The 17,535-nt window shown below is 64.2% G+C and overlaps 1 protein-coding gene across 1 annotated transcript in view; it reads right to left on the bottom strand.

Annotated features, from left to right (window-relative positions):
- Window positions 1-4,084: 4,084 nt before the first annotated feature.
- The window catches only part of LOC141996798 (syntaxin-binding protein 2-like), a 13,710-nt gene continuing 259 nt past the window's right edge, over window positions 4,085-17,535 (bottom strand). Inside the window, exons 2-14 of the mRNA XM_074969091.1 lie at window positions 17,115-17,263; window positions 16,742-16,826; window positions 13,359-13,489; window positions 13,109-13,216; window positions 12,078-12,135; window positions 11,484-11,549; window positions 10,700-10,780; window positions 10,229-10,367; window positions 8,805-8,911; window positions 8,208-8,297; window positions 5,318-5,403; window positions 4,754-4,911; window positions 4,085-4,217 (exon numbers count right to left, since the gene is read on the bottom strand). Coding sequence (XP_074825192.1) covers window positions 4,138-4,217; window positions 4,754-4,911; window positions 5,318-5,403; window positions 8,208-8,297; window positions 8,805-8,911; window positions 10,229-10,367; window positions 10,700-10,780; window positions 11,484-11,549; window positions 12,078-12,135; window positions 13,109-13,216; window positions 13,359-13,489; window positions 16,742-16,826; window positions 17,115-17,263 — 1,338 coding nt within the window. The 3' untranslated portion in view covers window positions 4,085-4,137. The remainder of the gene's footprint in view (window positions 4,218-4,753; window positions 4,912-5,317; window positions 5,404-8,207; window positions 8,298-8,804; window positions 8,912-10,228; window positions 10,368-10,699; window positions 10,781-11,483; window positions 11,550-12,077; window positions 12,136-13,108; window positions 13,217-13,358; window positions 13,490-16,741; window positions 16,827-17,114; window positions 17,264-17,535) is intronic.

Raw genomic sequence — 17,535 nt, 5'->3', positions numbered from 1 at the left:
CAGGGCAGGGGGCACCGGGCTGCAGTCCATACCCACAAGGGATGGGCAGGTTGGGGACAGGGCTAGCTCAGCCTGGGTTTGGTGAACTCCGATCTTTAGAAATATTTCCTCTAGGGCCCATTGGATGCACCTGTGCTGCCTACAGGGGGCACTGCCACTGCATGGGGGTATCACCCACCCGCACCTCCTGCCTCCCACTGCCCCACCCCAAATCACCCCCCGGCCCCTCCACCCATGCACTGTATACAGCTTGCAGTTACTGTAAACCTCTCCCCCTCCCTGCTACCCCCACTGCCTCCCCCCAGCCCTGCTGTAAGCCCCCCAAGTCACCCCGCTCTGCCCCAAACAATCTCCCTCCAGCAGGGTCTGCATGCAGGTCTCTGCAGGATGAGCTCTTCTGCAAGCCTGGTGCAGCCTCACCTGTCCCTGGGTCCCAGCTCCGCCATAGTCACGATCCCCCCAATCCAGGCCCAAAGGTCTTGGGGGCCCTGGCACAGCTAGCACTGGGAGACAGGGGCATCTTGGCACCCCATTCCCACCAGCCCCCAGGGCTGGGACCAGCACAGTGATCAGCTCCCCCAGGCTCACTGCATGGGCTGATGCGTGCAGCCCTCTCCAGCTGCCCTCACCAGGGCCTGGGGCAGAGCATGGCAGAGCCAGGGCAGAGGGGCTAGGCCTGTCTGCTGGACCCACCCTCCCTCCTGGCACCGACCAGGCCCATGGCCAGCTGTCTCAGGCCTGCACCCCCCTCATGCTTCTGGGGGCAGGCTGAGGGGTACAGCGTGTGTGGCTGGGGTCCCCCTTGCTCAAGGTGCAGGCCAGGGGTGCACACGGAGCCCCGGTGGCAGCCCAGCTGTAAGAGCAGCCATGGTGGGAGCTGGCGAGCCCCCAGTTGGGCAGGTGTCTCCGCCGGAGCTTTTTAATTCCGCGCCCCCAATTTGCCGCCCACCTGCCTGGCAGCCGCACAGCGATGATCCAAATGGCCGTTAATTGTGGCTGATAATTCCCCACGGGGATCAGGGATGGAAAGCTCCGCAGCTGAGCAGATTGAGGCTGGGCCCGAGCAGCAGATCCGAGGTGCCAGGGTCTTTCACCCCGTCCACAGCAGGCACGCAGCGCTGGCCGTGCTCGTTTGCCCAGCAGGGAGAGAGGAGCTGGCCCAGGGGGCAGGGGAAACAGGGCCTGCTGGGCTCTAAGGGGCTGACCTGGGCCGGGGCACATTCCCCAGCAGGCTGCGTGTGCAATTATTAGCAGGAGTATGAGGGGAGAGAAGGATGGGCAGAGCAAGGGGGCTGGGAGGCAGGACTCCTGGGTTCTGTGCTGAGCTCTGGGAGGGGAGTAGGGTCTAGGGGTCAGATCAGGGGCTGGGAGGCAGGACTCCTGGGTTCTGTGCTGCGCTCTGGGAGGGGAGTAGGGTCTAGGGGTTAGATCAGGGGCTGGGAGGCAGGACTCCTGGGTTCCATGCCCAGCTCTGCCCCCAAATCCATGTGAGTCACTCCCGCTCTGGGTGTCTGTTATTGCGGTTTCGTGTCACACGGGTGCTGCTGGGCATTTTCCAAGCCCACTCAAAAATCATCTTTGGCCAAGCCTGGGGCACTCTGAGGCTGGCAGGTGCTGGGGAGCCATGGCAGGGTGAGATGGGGAGGGGCGCAGGAGGGGTGCAATGCAGAGTCTGGGCTGCAGGGGGCGCACGGGCTGAGAGTGCCTGACCTGGCTGGTCCCCTGGTGCTGCGGAGAGGAACTGCATCTTCTCCCTCTGCCTGTCTCCCGCCCAGGGCAGCCCCCAGCTGGGCTGGGAAGCAGCCGCCTGCCCTCCCGTGAGCCAGCCAGGGGCACTGGGCTTGAAGGGGGGCTAGCCTGACGGGGCCTAGGCCAGGCCCAGATGATCACAAACAGGGCGCACCCAGCCAGGCCATCCCTGTGCCAAACCTGGCTCAGCCCAGGCCCCAACCCTTGGCTGCATGGCCAAGTCAGTGCCCTCCAGCCCCCCGCCTTCCCCAACTGCCTGCAATAGCCGTGCTGCTCTCCTCCCCGCCCCTCGCCCTCCCCCCCCCACTGGCCTGGCTGGGACACTGCAGGTCGGGGGGGAGGGCTGGCTGAGCACCCCCTGGGCACCAAGGGAGCAGGGGATGGGCTGGGAGAGGGCAGGCGGGACCCTGGGGCAGCTCTAGGCACAGGAGGACGGAGGAGGTGGGGGTTGGGGCAAAGGCCAGGCCCTAGAGGGGGACCAAGGGGGCAGGTGTTCTGTCCCACATCTGAGCAGGAAGCAGGGGCTAGTGGTTAGAGCAGGGGCTGGGACGCAGAGGGCTGGGTTCCCGCGCTGATTCTGGGAGGGGCAGGGGCTGGGTGGGTATGGTTCCCTGTGGGGGCCAGCCTGGGGGCTGGGCCCTGGTGCTCACTCAGTGCCTGCCCCAACCCCACACTTGATGGGGACCCCATAGCTGGCTTGCGGGGACTCCTGAGGCTCCCTCCTGGTCCCTCTGGCACACGGACCAGAGGCAGAACAAGGCAGTAGGGGCAGGGGGCCACGGGGAACTGTGTAGGTTCTGGGGCACGGCTGGGTGAGCCAGCACTGCACCGGCAGGGGGCGACCACAGGCCAGAGCAGAGCTGCCCCCAGGCCCTGGTCCAACAGTGAAAGGAGCAGCCACTGCCCCACCCTGCTCCCGCGGGGGGGAGGCAGCGCTGGCCGGGTGACTCGGAGCCAGGACACCTGGGACCTGCAGCAGGGCCGGAGGGGGAGTTGGGGAGATCCCGCTCCCTGGGCCCTCAGCCACCCGCCCCGCCCTGTGCCCTCCCTTCCCCCGCCTGTGAACAGCAGCAGAGACCTCGGCCAGCCTTTGGCAATGCACTTCATTGGCCAGGCACATGCCCAGCAGGGCAGTAGCCGGGGGCAGGGCCAGCACTGACTTTGTGATAATGGGCGGGATGGGGGGGGGGGCGCCTCAGAGCTGCGAACAAACAAAAACTCTCCCCCTGCGCCCCCCACCCCCCGGAGGTCACTCCCGGTAAAGGAGGTCACTGCCTGTACCTGGGATCACTCCTGCCAGCGCTTGCCCCAGCACAGCCCTGCTGGCGGGCAAGAGGGAGAGGATCTCTAGGGCCCGTGGGATTCAGGGGGTGAGGCTTGGCTCAGGGCTTGATCAGACCCAAGGGGGCTGGAGCTGGCTGCCTCAGATGGAGCTGGGGCTCCAGGTGCCCAGGGCGTGGCTCTGATACCCAGGGAAAGGCAGTGGGGAGGTGTCTGCCACTGGGCAGGGGCATTTGATCCAGGCCCATCGGGGTGGCGAGCCCGCTCTGCCCTGCTGCTAGGGTGACCAGACAGCAAGTGTGAAAAATCGGGACAAGGGGTGGGGGGTAATAAGGGCCTATATAAGAAAAAGCTCCAGATATCAGGACTGTCCCTATAAAATCGGGACATCGGGTCACCCAACCTGCTGCTGCCCAACCCTGGACGCGCCTCCTACGCAGTCCTGGCCCCCCCCCCACTTACTTGGGCCCTCTGACTGCAACTCCTGCTAGGACCCCTCCCCCCTTCGGGAGCCGAGTCCCCACTGGGGGACAGGGCCAAGAGGCCAGGGTGCCAGGCTGTGATGGGAGGGGTGCAGGGAGCCAGGGCTGGGCCAGCACCCCAAGGCGGGGAATGGGGATGATATGGGGGCAGAAGGGGGGGGTTCTCTTTAACCCTTTGCAGACTGGACAGACACAGCCTGGGGGTCAGTGGCTGGGTCACATCCCCCCCACAAAGCCAGATGCTGGTAGCAGCCTCTGTGTGCCCCCCATCGCTGGCAGAGGGGTGACAGGACGGGGGGAGGGAGAGGGGCTGTGCTTTGGGTCCCAGGCAGGGGAGGTAGGAATGGCTGAAGCTGGTAGATAATGGAGCCTGACTCTCCCCCTACCCCATCGGGGGCAGGGTGGCCACGGGGCACAAAGGGTTACAGCCCTAGAGGCTGTGCCAGAGGGAGGAAGCCTGGCCTGCCCCCTACCCGAACAGCCAAGCAGCCTGGGGGTCCTCCCCCCGCCCAAGAACTGACACCGCAGCCAGGAGTAGGGGGGAAGGTGCCTTGTTGAGAAGAGCAGGTGGAGCTGGGGACAGCAAGCTGTGGGGGGCAGAGTCTCTGCGGGGAGGGGGCTGCTTCTAGGCCTCCTCGGGGTCCAGCTGGTTGAGGGTTTGGACGTCATCCAGGAAGCGCTTGGGGGTCAGGATGTGACTGGAACCTGGGGGAGAGAGAGGTGGTTGGCAGCGGTGGGCTCAGTGGGGCAGGTATGTGGCTGGCATCACCATCACCCCCATCCTTGCAGCTGGACCCTGCTCTAGTGCAGGGGGGGAGGGACTGTCTCCTACCCCCCGTGGCCTGGCACCGCACCCCTCGTGCCGCTGTACCCTGCACAGCCAGGCAAGAATCCACGCGCTGACAGTGTTCCTCACCCTTGGGTCTTCGAGGGGTGTGTGCAGGGGGTGAGCCATATCCCTATGGGAGTTACTGGGGGTGTCTGACTGGGCCCCCACACATGGTCCCTGGGCAATGAGAGGCCTGGGGAGCCAGAGGCCAGGAGATCAGGCGGCTAGATACAGGCCATGTGGGGCAAGCACATCTCTTCCCAGGCCCCCGGGTGTGGGAGGACAGAGGGTAGCATGGGAGCCCTGTGGGTGCTGGGCAGGCAGTTCTAGGGTCTCCCCCTCCCAGGGGGTCCCAACTCTCCCTGACCTGGGCATTCCAGCCGCCCTTCCCCCCAGGACTCGCCCCACTCACCGATCACCACCTCCCACTTGCCCTTGGTGGCCGGGGTCACTTCGTAGGCGCAGCGCATCTCAGACATGGACACCCCACCCAGCACGTAAATGATGAGGCGCGGGCCCATCCGGTACTCGGCCGCTGGCTTGTTCTTGTGCCGATGCCCAAAGCGGGCGCTGGGGGGAGAGAGGGGCAGTGTGGATACCAGGGGCTCGCTGAGGGAATGCCAGATGGAAGGGCAGGGCCTGGAGAAGGCTGGGGGGCAGGCCCTGCCCAAGGGAGTGGGACAGGAGTCCCAAAGCAGGCAAGAGGGAGTAGGGGAGGGTGGCACCTGCGCTGGGCTGGGGGTGCTGTCTAAAGCTTGGCCAGTCCCTTTCCTCCATTCTGGGCCCTGGTGTGTGGAGGGACTGCTGGGGCGCGGGGTACATGGTAAGAGGGGTCCAGGGCTCCAGGCTCTTGGACATCCCCTCTCCCGTAGACGGCAGGGTCCTGGCCACACACTCCCAGGCAGAGAGGCTCCTACATCCTGGCGTGTGTGTGTCGGGGCTCTGCCACCCACAGCCCAGCCAGGCTCAGCCTTACCTGACAGCAGCCTGGGAGCTGGTGGTAGGGACCGGGTCCGACACAAAGGGCCACAGATTCTTGTCCAGTTTGTCCTCAATGATGTCCTGGCGGGGGGTGGGGGGTGGAGGGAGGACAGATCAGCAGGGGCCAAGCAGCAGGAACCTCGGATCTGGTGGCCAAGCCAGGCCCCATTGGGGAGGAGGGGCTGGGACGGCTCCGCACTGAATGATTGACAGTCCCTGGGGGGAGCAGCCTGGGCCCCCTTTCCAGGGTGGGGCATGGGGAGCCAGCAAAGAACACGCTGATTCCTCCAGTGATGCCCCCCCATCTCCCCACATCCCCTCAGCTGCTCAGTGCCCTGCTGTGAACTCCCCACCCATCCACCCTTATGAGGAGGGCGGAGACCTCCTGCAGCCAGATCCAGGGCCCCTCATTTGGAAGGTGGGCGGGGGGAGGCAGGGGGCTGCCCTCAGTGCCCCTTTCCTGCTGCGGGCAGATCCAGGCCCTGCCTCTTGCTCCATGAGGTGTGTCCCAGGCACGCAGGGGGCCCAGGATATGATACATCCTAATGCCACATAATAGGGGCTTTTACATTAGTCTGCTGCATTGACTTGTACAGGGAAGCTTAAGGCCTGCCAAGCTGTGGCTGGCGCAGAGAGGGGGCACCCCGATTGGATTAGGCATGGGATTGAGGCTACCGCAACTGCCTGCCCCAAAATCCCACAGGAGGAACCATCAAAACGCTGGAACAGGGGCCTGGGAGCCTCCCACCTGTGATCTGCCAGGGACAGGAGCTCCGGTCGGCGGGTTAATTCTTGGCCTGGAGGAGCCCCAAGCCAATAGGTTGAAGGCAACTAAGTGTGCCCCCCACCCCCTTGAGGAGTGCCCCACAGGGCAGGGCGATGAGGGGCTCAGCCCCCAGCAAGAGTCGGGGGATGGAGTGACCATGTCACCTCTCACAAGCTAAGCAGGTTTGGGCCCAGGCAGTGCTTGGACAGGAGACCTCTAAGGAAAAGCTACTGGGTGCTGGGGGGTGCTAGTGAGTCAGCAGAGGGTGCTCTATTACCCCAGTGCGGCGCTAGGGGGCGCTGTACTGCAGGGAGCGGGCAGAGGGCTCAGCAGGGGGCACTCTCCCCTGGCAGTCAGTGTTGACCCCAGTGCGGCGCTAGGGGGCGCTGTACTGCAGGGAGCGGGCAGGGGGCTCAGCAGGGGACACTCTCCCCTGGCAGTCAGTGTTGACCCCTGAGCGGCGCTAGGGGGCGCTGTACTGCAGGGAGCGGGCGGGGGGCTCAGCAGGGGACACTCTCCCCTGGCAGTCAGTGCTGCCCCAGTGCGGCTCTATGGGGCACTGTACTGCAGGGAGCAGGCAGGGGGCTCTGCAGGGGTCACTCTCCCCTGGCAGTCAGTGCTGCCCCAGTGCGGCGCTAGGGAGCGCTGTACTGCAGGGAGCGGGCAGAGGGCTCAGCAGGGGACACTCTCCCCTCGCAGTCAGTGCTGCCCCAGTGCGGCGCTAGGGGGCGCTGTACTGCAGGGAGAGGGGCGGAGGGCTCAGCAGGGGGCACTCTCCCCTGGCAGTCAGTGTTGACCCCTGAGCGGCGCTAGGGGGCGCTGTACTGCAGGGAGAGGGGCGGGGGGCTCTGCAGGGGACACTCTCCCCTGGCAGTCAGTGCTGCCCCAGTGCGGCTCTATGGGGCACTGTACTGCAGGGAGCAGGCGGGGGGCTCTGCAGGGGTCACTCTCCCCTGGCAGTCAGTGCTGCCCCAGTGCGGCGCTAGGGGGCGCTGTACTGCAAGGAGCGGGCGGGGGGGGGGGGTCTGCAGGGGGCGTGACCAGTACTGTGCTGCAGGAGTTCATCCTTTAGATGAGCGTCACACAGCTGCTCCTCACTGGAGGTTGCACCAAGGGCCCTGCCAGCCATTCAGATTCCAGTGCCAGTCATGACAGTGTGCTGCCTGGATCCCCTGCATTTCCAGCCCCACACACTGATCACCTCCTGCCCTAGACTCTCGGGCAGCGCTGCTGGGCGGCTGTTAATAGCTGCCTGCCACTCCTTAGGAAGAATTCAGCCCCGGTGAGGGACCGCTGTATAAACCGCCCATGGCCCACCCCAGAGGTGGCAGCATCTCGGCACCGGGTAAGACAACTCCCCTGCACTCGTGTCTAGGATTGAGGACCCCTAAGGACGGCAGCAGGAGAGGACTCTCTGATGAGCCCCTCACGTGGCTAGAGCCCTGAGCAGATACAAAAGTGTGGATGTGCATCAGCCCGCGATCCACAAGCCGTCTTTTCCCTGTATCCGCATCCTCACCAGTAGCTAGCGAGGGTGGGGAAGGGGTCTTGCAGGGAAGGGGCAGCGTGGAGGGGGCGGGGTCTCGAGGAGAAGGGGCAGTGTGGAGGTGGTGGGGGCTTGGGGGAAGGGGTGTCTCATCACGTGCCGCTCCTGGGGGGTCATGAGCGACAGTACACAGCCGCAGCAGAGCATGTTGCATCACAGAGGGGTGGAGGGGTGGGGCGCCGGGGCCCCACCCACTCCAATCCCAAATCCTGCTGCCCAGGAGCTGGTGGGGACACTGGTGCTGCTCGAGCTGCTGGACAGGAAGCAGCGCGGCAGAGCGAGTGGGTGCCGGACAGCCCCGACTCCGACCTGTCGCCCAGCCACTGGCTGCGGGCCAGCGGCCCCGAGCGCGCTGCATCCCCCAGGCTGCCTGAGCCGGACGCCACGGGCCAGGCGCTGCTGGGGAGTAGAGCCCTGCACGGTTGTATCTGCAGGCGATCCACTATCCGCAGAAATGGTGCGCAGATATGCAGGGCTCTACACATGGTTGACCCCAAACCAACCCCTCCCCCTTGGGCCCAGCCTGCCAGTTGCGACCCCACCCCCAAAGCCAGGAAGCAGATGGCCCGGTACCTCCATGATCTCCTTGAGCATGGGGGTCCAGCGGGAGAGCTGGTAGCTGGACTCCAGCCGCACCTTCCTCTCCGGTCGCAGCTGCCCGCTCTGGGGGAGGAAGGGAGAGGGGGTGAGAGGCAGCAGGGAGGAGGTGCGGGGTGGGAACGGGGGCAGACAGGGAGCGCGCGGCCTACCTGAGTCGCGCCCGCCAGGCTGGCAGGGGAGAGGCAGAGAAAAGAACAGAATGGATCACTGAGCGAGAGAGAGAGAGAGGAGGGGAGAGAGACTGATGGGAGAACAGAGCTGCTTCCCCCCATTCGCCGCATGGCCACCCCAAGCAGTGGTCCCCAGCTCCAGCTCCCTGGCGATCTGAGGTCCTGACTCCCAGAATCCTCTGAGGGGCAGAAGAAGTCACCCCAGATGGGGAGTAACTCGGGGGTCACCCTCATATGGGGAGGGCGTCACCCCACTGTACAGGGACAGAGGCCACCTCTGTGCTGGGAGTAGGTCACTGCCATAGGGGGGCACCTCCAGGATGGCCTGGGCTCCCCTGTGCAGCACAGATCTGCCCCCTGGCATGGGTACAGCTGCTGGCCCCTGGCCCCAGTCCCTTACCCCAGGCCTGAGAGAGATGCCCAGGAACTGCATGTTGTGGATGATGTCTCTCTGCTGCTGGATGTTGGCATGCTGGATCAGCTTGGTGAGGTTCCCCTTGTCCACACCTGCACGGGGACAGACAGGTCAGCGCTAGCACCCCTGGGACGCACCCACAGCCCAGGCCCATCAGTCCGTGGCCCCAGGAGTCCTAGTTCCCTGATCAAATCCTGAGATCCTGCTCTTCCCACCCCTCTCAGAGCTGGGGGTAGACCCAGGAGTCCTGGCTCCCAGCCCCCACTAGACCCCACTGCCCTCCCAGAGCTGAGGACAGAATCCAGAAGTCCTGGCTCCCAGCATCATCCGCTCTAACCCACTGGACCCCACAGTTAGTGATCGAATTTAGGTTCCTGCTGCTCCTCCCTCAACAGGTTCTCTCAGGCGCTGGGGGCAGGGGTCTCTCTAGCTCCCCCTGGCAGTGCAATGGGAGCCCCCGTCCCCCTGATCTGCGCTCCCCCTTCTGCGGCCAGTCAGGTGCAATGTCAGAGCCGAGCCCTGGCTCTTTAAGGCTGTGAGGCCTTGAGCTGGAGGGAGGGCAACGTGCCCCCCCCGCCCCGCCCTCCCAAACCATTTACTGCTGCTTAGTGCAGACGGGGAGGCCTGGCAACTCCACAGCACCCCCTGGCCAGGAAACTGGGCAGCCAGGCAGCCAGAGGAGCCCCATGAGGGCACTCTGGCCTGGGCAATGGGCCCAGGGGCAGTGCCTGAGCAGGGTTACAGGAAAAGCCCCGGAGCAGGGTGCTGCCCCACCAAGACACCATGAGGCAGGAACCGAAGGGGGAAGAGGGACTGTGCCAAGTGTCAGGGTCAGGGAGGTTCCCTAGGCCCTGGTGAGTTTGGGGAAGGGGCTGGATGCAGCAAGAAGCAGGGAGCTGGTACAGGGATGACACAAGGGGTGGGCAGGGGACTGGTCGCAGGAGGCGCAGAGACAAAACATGGTATCTGAACAGCCTGCAGGAAGAGAGGGATGTCCCTCCACCCTGCAGAGAACGGGCCGGGGGGCTGCTCCGGGTGTGTGTCTCCATTTCCCCTCCCTGCAGAGAATGGGCTGGGGGGAGTGTGGAGAGCGGACACTGCTCGGAAGGCAGCAGCGGGGAGCAAAGGCCACCAGGTCCGACCCCAGGGGGCAGTGCGGAGCGTGGGCACAGCGCACTGGCAGGCTTGCAGGCACTGAGAGGTGGGCAGAGGGGAGGCAGGGCCGTAGAGCCAGGCTGGACACAGGCCCTGGGAAGCGGCTGGCCAGGAGGCGCCCTACATGGCTGGGGGGCGTGCCAGTCTGAGCAGTGCTATTCCCCCCCAGCCCCACAGGCCTGGGCCCTGCCTCCAGGAATGCCCCCTGCAGCAGCAGGCCCCCCAGTGCTCCCCCTGCAGGCCTGTGGCGTTACCATTCTTCAGGAAGATGTAGATCAAGATGATGCGGATCTTGTCGTAGGCCTGCACGCTGGGGTCCAGCAGGACGGGCACAATGATCTTCACGGGGTCCTTGATCTTCTCCCCGTCCACGTCCGTTCCCATGGCCAGGTCCTGTCGGGGGAGGGGGCGCACACACAAGGCCCAGGTCAGGCCACTCTGCTTCCTCCCGCCCCCGCAGCAGGATGGGAGACGTGAGGGCCCCATGACCCACAGCTCACCTACTCCGTGCCAGGGCCCCTTCCTCCCTGGGGTCAGCTCCCTCTGGGGTGAGCAACGGGCCCCAAGGGAGTAACCCGAGCCCCATGTCTCCCTTCTGCATCCCCGGTGCTGCATGGGGGGGCTGGCCCTGGCTCCAGCAAACCTGCGGCTCTGAGACCCCTCTCTCCAGGCTGAGACCATGAGCCAGACTCTGCCCCCAAGCCAGGCTCTGCCCACAGACCCACCTGCTCCACGCTGCACAGCTTCTCCACTGTCCCTTTGAAGTGCCGCATGCAGCGCTCGGCCAGGTTCAGGTGTGTGGAGAACTGCGGGGAGAGACCGGGGCAGAGGGGGGAGTTTACTGCATCACCGGCTGGTCCAGAGCACCTGAACCCCCCAACCCACAAGGAGGGCCCCTCAGCCAGAGGGGCAGCCCCAATCGGCTGTAGAAGCTGAGTATATAGGGATAGTTTTGCCCAGCACTGATGTGCAGCCACCTCTGGGGTGGAGCGGGGCAGCGGGAGGGGAGGATCAGGACGAGGGAGCAGCTTCCAAAACAGCCCACGGCTTCTCTGTTAGTCACCACGAGGTTGGGGGCTTGGAGACCAGCAGGTGTCGGGGTACCTGTGCCAGTGGCCAGGAGATTTCTGTTGGCACATGGCCCAGTGGCACCAGGAGTGGCTCCAAAGGGCTGGTTTGCAAGCCCCCCAAGGCCCTCTCCTGAGAGCTGCAGCAGCAGGGCACGGGTGTTACCCAAGGGCTGCCCTTGCTGGGGCAAACGTGGCAGCTCTGGGCACTGACAGGCAGGCTGCTGCCCATGGTGCCACACAGCACCTGGGGGGAAAATGGTTCTGCCCGACCGGACAGGTCAGCAGCTCTCATCAGGTAGTAAAGCGGAGTGCCCCAGAGTGCCCTGCCCCCAAGGAGAGTCCCTACTGTCCCTCACTAGCCCCACAGAGCACCCTGCCCCTCCCATCAGCCCCACTGAATGCCCTGCCCCCCGCCCACTAACAGCCCCAGCCCCGTTACCTTGTTCAGCTCTTTGTGGTACTGGGGCATCTTCTTCAGGATCTGGGACAGGTCCTCGATGTTGGCCTGGAGGGAGGCGGTGGTGAGATCCCAGCCCCTCCCAGCGCACGGAGCCCCCTGCAGGGCAGAGGCCTCACCTGGGGACAGCCGCAGCAGCCCAGCCACGCGTGCCAGGGCGGGTCACTCAGGCCACGCGTGGCTGCGGCTTAGGTTAGACCTGCCCTTCCCAGGCCAGCTGGAATGAGACAGGAGCCCCACACCCCGAGCGCCCCTCAGGGTGTACAGTGGCAGCGGGCCGGGGAGATGCCAGCGTTGGCTCCCTGCAGCTTTCCCTGCGCAGTCCCGATCCTGCTGTCTGACCCCACCCCATGGGCCTCTGCCCTCCCCCACTGTGGGGAGCTCCAGAGCTCTGGCTGGGGGGCAGGGGACTCCATATACACCTCTTAGCCTTTTACAGGCAAATCCTGGGAGCAATGGGACAGCCCCCGCCAACCCCTCCTGGGGCAGCAGGATAGCTTCTCCTCCCCATCAGTGGCAATGGGATGGGTCCCCCCATCCCGGACTCCCAATCACTCCCCCCAACTCCCGCCGCACCTTGTCCGTGGTCAGCCTCTTGCTCTCGTAGAAGGTGTGCAGCAGCTCCGTCACCTTCCTGCAGCAGGGAGAGGGGTCAGGACGGAGCCAGGCACTGTCTTGGAGGTAGGGGGTGCCATGTCCTATGCTACAGGGGATGGAGCCCCCACCCCACGGGCACCAGGGTTCTCTGCCTCGAGAGCCTCAGACAGGCCGGGGGGACCCCCTCTTCCTAAGTTACCCCAAGGCAGAGTTCAGTGCACCTCAGGGGGCTCCTGGTGCCCTGCTGGGGGGGCCTGGGGGCAGTGGCAGGCCCAGGAGGAGGTCGGCGAGGGACTCACTCAAGGGAGCTGTGAGGTGCATGGGGAGACCTTGGGCTCGGGGAAAGACAGTGTCCAGGGGGATCCCCGAGAGGAGATGTGGACAGTGGCTCTGGAAGGGAGCGCTCAGAGGTCGTCTGAGGAGAGGGGCTGGGTCCAGGGGGTCTCAGCACTCAGAGGGGAGCATGTCTGAGGGACAAGCCCCAGCACTGGGTGGGAGGGGGAGGGGGAGTCCTGGCACTGAGCAGGAGAGGGGTGTGTTGCGGGGGGGGTGTCCCTGCACTGGGTGGGAGAGGAGTGTATCCAAGGGGGAGTAGGGTTCCAGCACTGGGTGGGAAGGAAAGGGGAGGGGTGTGTCTGAGGGGGCCCCAGGGTGGGGAGGGGTGTATCTGAAGGGGAGGATGGGGGAAGTCCTGGCACTGGAAAAGAGGGGGAGGGGTGTGTCAACGGGGTGGGCTGTCCTGGCACTGGGTGGGAGAGGTGTGTCCGAGGGGGGAGGTCCTGGCAGTGGGCGGGGAGGGGAAGGCTGTGCCAAAGTAGGGGGTAGCGAGTCCCGGCACTAGGCAGGGCACGGAGGGGTGTGTCTGGGGGTGTCCTGGCATTGGGTGGGGCACGGAGTGGTGTGTCCGGGGGTGGATGGGTCCCGGCCCTGGGTGGGGCACGGAGGGGCATGTCCGGTGGATGGGCGGGGCATGGAGGGGTGCGTCAGGGGGCAGGGCTGAGCGCGCTCACTTGGAGACGTCAGCGATGTGCATGTGGCGTAGCTGCACCCAGAGTTCGTCGTCTTCACCCAGCAGCGCCTCTTTCTCCCGCGAGTCGCTGATGCCCGTCGTCTCGTACCTGCAGGGGGGAGACAGGGTCAGGCTGTGGCACCCCTCCCCCCGGTGTGGGGGCTGCGGAGCAGTGCAGGTGCTGGGTCACATCCCCCCCAGCCCGCCTGAGGAGGGGTGCGGGGCGCCCCTTGCTGGCAGCCAGGCCCTACTTGTAGGTGTCTTTCTCGATGCTGAGCAGGTCGTAGGCCATGGCCTGGTAGGTGAGCTCGTGCAGCAGTGGGGACACCAGGTCGAAGCTCCGGTCCACGATCAGCAGCTGAGAACGGGCTTTGTCAGGGCCCTGGGGCAAAGGAGAGAGAAACCCGTCAGCCCCTGCTCTGGCGGAGGGTTCCTGGCCTGGCTTACATGGCACAATCCAATGGGCCCTGGTGGCCTGAAACTTCACCACCCGCCCTCTCTGTGGCCCAGCCCCAACCCCAGGGGAAGCCAAGAGACACCCCCTAAGCTAGCTGGGACGTGCCCTGGGGTCCCGCCCTGACTGGCAGGGAGAGCTCCCCACCCTGCAGGGACGGGCTACCTGCCCCTCGTGCAAATAGCAATGCCCCCCTCCCCCAAGCACGTTCTCTGCTCGTGCCTCTCCACCAACGGGAGCATGCCCCTTACAAGGCAGCCCCCCGACTGCCCCCTGCCCCATTTGCTGCATAGGGAGGGGGGGAACTACACCAGAAGGGCCTGGCTAGTTTATCATGAACCAACACCAGGCCCAGAGACTCTTTGATACAAGGTCCCAGAGGGGGACGATGGGACGTTATCCCTATGCCCCACCTTGCATCTGAGCTGGGACCCCATATGAGGCTCTAGCTCCCCACTCCCAGCCTGGGTGGCCCCCCAGCATCCAGTTGGACAGAGTCCACTCAAATGGTCAGCATCTCAGACAAACATCATGGGGAGGCTGGCCCAGCCCTCGCTCCCTGCCTGATCAGCATGCACTGCCCTCTTTGCACAGCAGGTGGCGATAGGAGACCAGCCCTGCGCTCTCATGGCAGACGGCTCTGAAACCGGCTCCAGCAGCCCCAGTGGAACCCAAGCCCACCCAGGAGCACCTCGGCAAGGGGCTGCGTCTGCTCTTCGCTGGGTAGCACAGACAGTTGGGGGCAGGGGGGACATACAGCCCCTGATGCTTCCCCAGCTGTCCGACCTCAGTACGTGGCCCGATTTTCAGCCATGCTCGGGAGCAGAACGTCGGATCAGCCACCACCCACCCGCCTGGCAGGTCTCCACAGCCTCTGAGTAAATGGGTTGAGGCTGATGGGGGAGCGCCTCTCTTGGAGGAGTATCTGGCCCCCACCACTGTAGCACTATCATTGCTGCATCCTGCCCCCCATGCACGTGGGGCTGGGCAGGGCTGCCACCCCATTGCAGAGGGGGATGGAGGCCCAGAGGGGCTGGGTGACTCACCCAAGGTCACACAGGGAGTCTGTGGCAGAGCAGGGACATGAACCCAGAGCTGGCGCCTTCATTCCTCTCCAGCCCTACCCAGCCTGGATGGGTTGCTATGCCCAGCCCCCACCCCCCACGGGACTCTGCTCACACCTTTGCCAGTTCGGCTCTGCTGGAGGGATCCCCGAGTGCAGATGGGGGCTGGCGTAACCACCGGGTCACCCCACCCTGCCCAGACCAGAGGGGTGGTTAGTGCACTGGTGGGTGCCACAGCACTGCCTGTCCCAGCTACCCCTCAGGGCTGGCAGCTGGGAAACATCAAGGCAAGAGGGACTAGTGCAGACAAGGCCCCAGGGTGCCGGGACCGCGGGCTGGGTGGCTTTGGAGACCTGCCTGCTAGAGGCCATGCTACAAGAGACCCTGGGGTTCTTTCTGCGCCAGCTGGCAAGGCAGGGGCACATTGGACTGGCCGGCCGGGATTGTGCGGCATGGAGCCAGCATTGCATTGAGAGCAGGGGCTTGAGTCAGCAATCCCGGCCCTGCAGTGGGTGTGCTGTCTGGATTCTATTGAAGGGGGCTGGGCAGGCAGGACTCCTGGCTCCTATTCCTGCCTCTGCCACCTACTCCTGGCACGCTGCTCCATGCCTCAGTTTCCCCCATGTAACATGGGGATAGTGCTTTCACCTGTGACAGGGAGGTTTGGCAAGAGCCTCAGGAATATCCCTGGGGGGACTCACGGGAGTAACAGCAGCAGGGTGTGCAGGGAGCAGGACTTTGATCTTTGCTAATCGCAGGTGGGGAGGGCAGACAGGGGCTGTAGGCTGGAGCTCCGGTGGTTAACAAGCATGCTGTCAATGCCTTCCCTGTGTAGATGGTTTGGGCAGCCAGGTGTGTGCCAGGCTCCCCTCAAAACTACAGCAGCTGCTCCGCTTCAGTGACGCCGCCTTTCCCATGCCCCCGAGCGACGCAGTTGCACCGACCCAATTCCTCATGTAGACCAGCCTCGGCCTGACCTTGGTCAGTTCTCAGGCGAGAGCTCCCAGCTTCCCCCACTTATCCCCCAGCTCAAACCTTCCTAACCCTGTGTTCTCGAGCTGGGGGCCCTGCTCCAATTCCCTGCTGGGAGCATCCAGCCAGGAGCCATTGGAGCCGGCACGGTCTTTCTGGCCCCCAGGCTGATCTGGGTTGGATTCTCTTCATTTCACCAAGACAGGGAGGGGACACCCCCCCCCATGACTCTTACCTTCCCTGAGAGTCCTTCCTCCCCACCCCCCACCAGAGAAGCCATGAAATATATAGGGGAAACTGAGGCACACATCGGATTCATAAAAGATATTAAAGACATTCCCAGTTGGTCACAGGTGCACAGTCTGCAGGCAGCAAAGGCTGGAAGCAAGAGCAGAGGCAACAGGAGGGAGAGATCTGGGCAGGCCTTGGATTTTACATCACTTTGCTTCTCCTAGGGGGACAGGAGCCACTGGGTTTCCCGTGTAAGAATCCAGGGCAGGGTGGGTTTGCAGCTCCCCTCTGCTGGGGGTGAGACGGGGATGGCAGGAGCTGGGGGAAGCCCACAGGCCAGGGCTGACTTGTGGCTAAGGCTGGGGAGAGCTGGGTTCTATTCCTGCTCTGACAGACTCCCTGCATGCCTCAGTTTCCCATCTGTAACACAGCCCACCCTGCCTCTCCTGGGAGGCTGAATTCATTAGTGAGGTTCCGATACCATGGTGATGGGTGTAGGAGCACACACAGACAGGAGTGTCCAGGTGTGGAAGAGGCTCTATGTGCGAAGCGGTGACCGAACTGCCCTGTTTATAAACAGAGAGCTTGTGCTGGGCACACACTTCCCCAGTCGGTGCCTCGGTTTCCCCATCTGTTCAGAGGGGATAAGGACACTGGCCTTTGTAGAGCGCTTTGAGATCTGCCCACAGCCTGTGTTAGAGAAGGGCTGGGGCCATTAGTCCAGCCACAGAGGAAATGCTATTGTTCTGCCAACCCCTCAGGATCTCCAAGGGGGTCTAGACCCCCACCCCTCCCCCCGCCAGGATCTCCGAGCAGGTTCTAAATCACTCCTCCTTCCTTTTACTTCTCATGTGCTCCCCCTCCACCGCGGCTCTGTCCCATGGCGAGGGCGTGGCCGGCACAGCTTGCTCACCTGTCCCATGCTGGGCTCGTATGCCTTGAACTCCTTGAGTTTGGCCAGCACAGCGTGCGCCAAGTGGAAATTATCTTCATGGTCCCTGCAGCAAAGACAAACCCTGTGGGTCAGAAACAGCTCCTCCCCTGGGGCACACGCACTTCCTGTAGGAGATGACCAGGTACCCTCTCCCTCTGGGCACACTCACTTCCTGTAGAGGATGGCCGGGTACCTCCCCATGGCACAGTCATTTCCTATAGGGGATAGCTGGGTACCTCTTCCCCCGGGCACACTCACTTCCTGAAGCAGATGGCTGGGTACCCCTCCCCTCGGGCACACTCACTTCCTGTAGAGGATGGCCGGGTACCCTTCTCCCTCTGGGCACACTCACTTCCTGTAGCGGATGGCTGGATACTCCTCCAGGGTTTCACACAATGTGGCAATCTGCTCTGCCAGCATCTCCATCTGCTTGTTCTTTTCGAAAAAGCAGTAGGGGCTGAACCAGTTGTGGAGGGTCTGTGGCCTGTCCAGGGAGTACACCTGGGGGACGGGGGAGAGCAGAGATCAGACCCTGGTGCCAACTGCTGACAGCCAGGCCAGCTGTGCCCCATACCGTGCCCCTAAGATGCGCTGTTGGACCAGGCCAGCCTGGCGGAGCCGTAGCAAGCCCCTAGTGAGGGAGAGATCCCTTTGCCAGTGCCACTCCTGTTGTGGGAGAGGGATAGTGGCCCAGAGATTCATGCACCAGCCTGGGATGAAGATGCCCCAGGTTCAGGTCCTTACGTGGCTGCAGACTCCCGAGTGCCCTCAGG

Source organism: Natator depressus, chromosome 12, assembly GCF_965152275.1.
Source record: "Natator depressus isolate rNatDep1 chromosome 12, rNatDep2.hap1, whole genome shotgun sequence".
NCBI classification, from domain to species: Eukaryota; Metazoa; Chordata; order Testudines; family Cheloniidae; genus Natator; species Natator depressus.
The sequence above is the reverse complement of the archived record's forward strand: the minus strand, read 5'-3'. Positions and strand labels throughout refer to the sequence as shown.